Genomic DNA, 1,434 nt, shown 5'->3' on the forward strand with positions numbered 1-1,434 from the left:
TTTTCTTTAGTTTTTTCAAGGACTCTTCCGACACTAACTTTCCATACCCCTGCCAAGGTACGGGTAAGTCGTAGTTCCAGTATTCAGTTGGTTCCAACGGATAAATTATTGGCCTGTACAAGTCCTGCATTGTTTGGTTATGGAAATGTTCGTTGAAATGCTCCCAACTCAATCCATGTGTTATACAACCTGCCATTGCATAGGAGCACAACATGTGATGAGTCGCCCATTTTCCACACGTGCACGTACGGTCATTGAGGTTGACAACCTGGGTTTTACCTCCCTTTACCAACCCCTTAGCAGTTGTGTACTGATGTGTTAGTATTTTCATAATCCTGCGGAGACGATGGAAAGTAATAACCGTACGTCATGTTGCCTTCCTCCGAATTTTTGCTAACATAGCGGCGGAACGTGCACATAACTGTTGCCCTTCTTGTAGACCGACATTCACTATGTTTCGATGTTTATCTACAATTGTGACCACCTTGTAGAAGAGGTACTCCATCATTGCTGTTACTGGAAGAAAACGAGCCCTCCTTATGTTGTCGTTGAAGCCCTCAAGCATGTTTGTGGTTGTTTGACCGTAGCGAACACCACTATCGTGGGAAAGTGTCCACCTCTCCATGGGTATTGTAGCAAGATATTGTAGGGCGGTGGGGGAAATTTCACAAATCCTTGACATATATACGTCGTGCTTTGAGACTTTTGTGGTTCTTCCAACTTTCCACATTAATTTTTTTAGTTCACCACCTGGGTGATGACTATAAAAGTTAATTCTTACATGGAGGAGACAGAACCTATGGATGCCGAGTGGCTCAGCAAAACCGTTTTGAGGGTCTCGTAGGGCGGAGATAATGCTGGCTGCACGGTCAGAAATAATGTAGACGCAGGTCCGTTGCCGACATACATGTCTTCGAAGACGCTGCAAAAACCAAGACCAGTTCTCGTACGTCTCCTCATCAACCAAGCCATAACAGAGAGGGAACGGGTGGTTGTTCGAATCAACACCCATAGCAATAAGCAGCTTGCCCCTATATCTTCCTTTCAAGAATGTCCCATCTATTGAAATCACATGACGTGCATGTTGCCACCCGTCCATCATTGCCTTTAAAGACCAAAAAATCCGCTTGCAGACGGACGTGCCCCGCTCCTTAGCATGAGGGACAACATCGATCTCAGCAATGGTTCTAGGATTTGTCTTCATAATGGCTGCCAAGAACATGGGTAGAGCTTGGTATGTTGTAGCCCAACTGCCATACACTTCCTCAATTGCTATTTGCTTCCCTCTTCACGCTTTCTTGTACCCCACTATGTGGTTGTGCTCGTTGTGGATCAGCGGGATAATGGTTTTAATGGGAATTTCTAGTGTATCTATTACCTGTTTCACATAAAATAGTAAATGTCAAAAAAAGTTCGACCTTAATAAGTGGCGTT

The 1,434-nt window shown here is 44.5% G+C and overlaps 1 protein-coding gene across 1 annotated transcript; it reads right to left on the bottom strand.

Moving 5' to 3' along the window:
• Positions 1-367: 367 nt before the first annotated feature.
• On the bottom strand, positions 368-1,222 carry LOC141690655 (uncharacterized). The gene has a single exon (XM_074495435.1). It carries the CDS (start codon positions 1,220-1,222, stop codon positions 368-370), a length of 855 nt encoding a protein of 284 aa, XP_074351536.1.
• Between the last annotated feature and the right edge of the window lie 212 nt (positions 1,223-1,434).

Source organism: Apium graveolens, chromosome 10 (assembly GCF_009905375.1).
Source record: "Apium graveolens cultivar Ventura chromosome 10, ASM990537v1, whole genome shotgun sequence".
Classification (NCBI taxonomy): Eukaryota; Viridiplantae; Streptophyta; class Magnoliopsida; order Apiales; family Apiaceae; genus Apium; species Apium graveolens.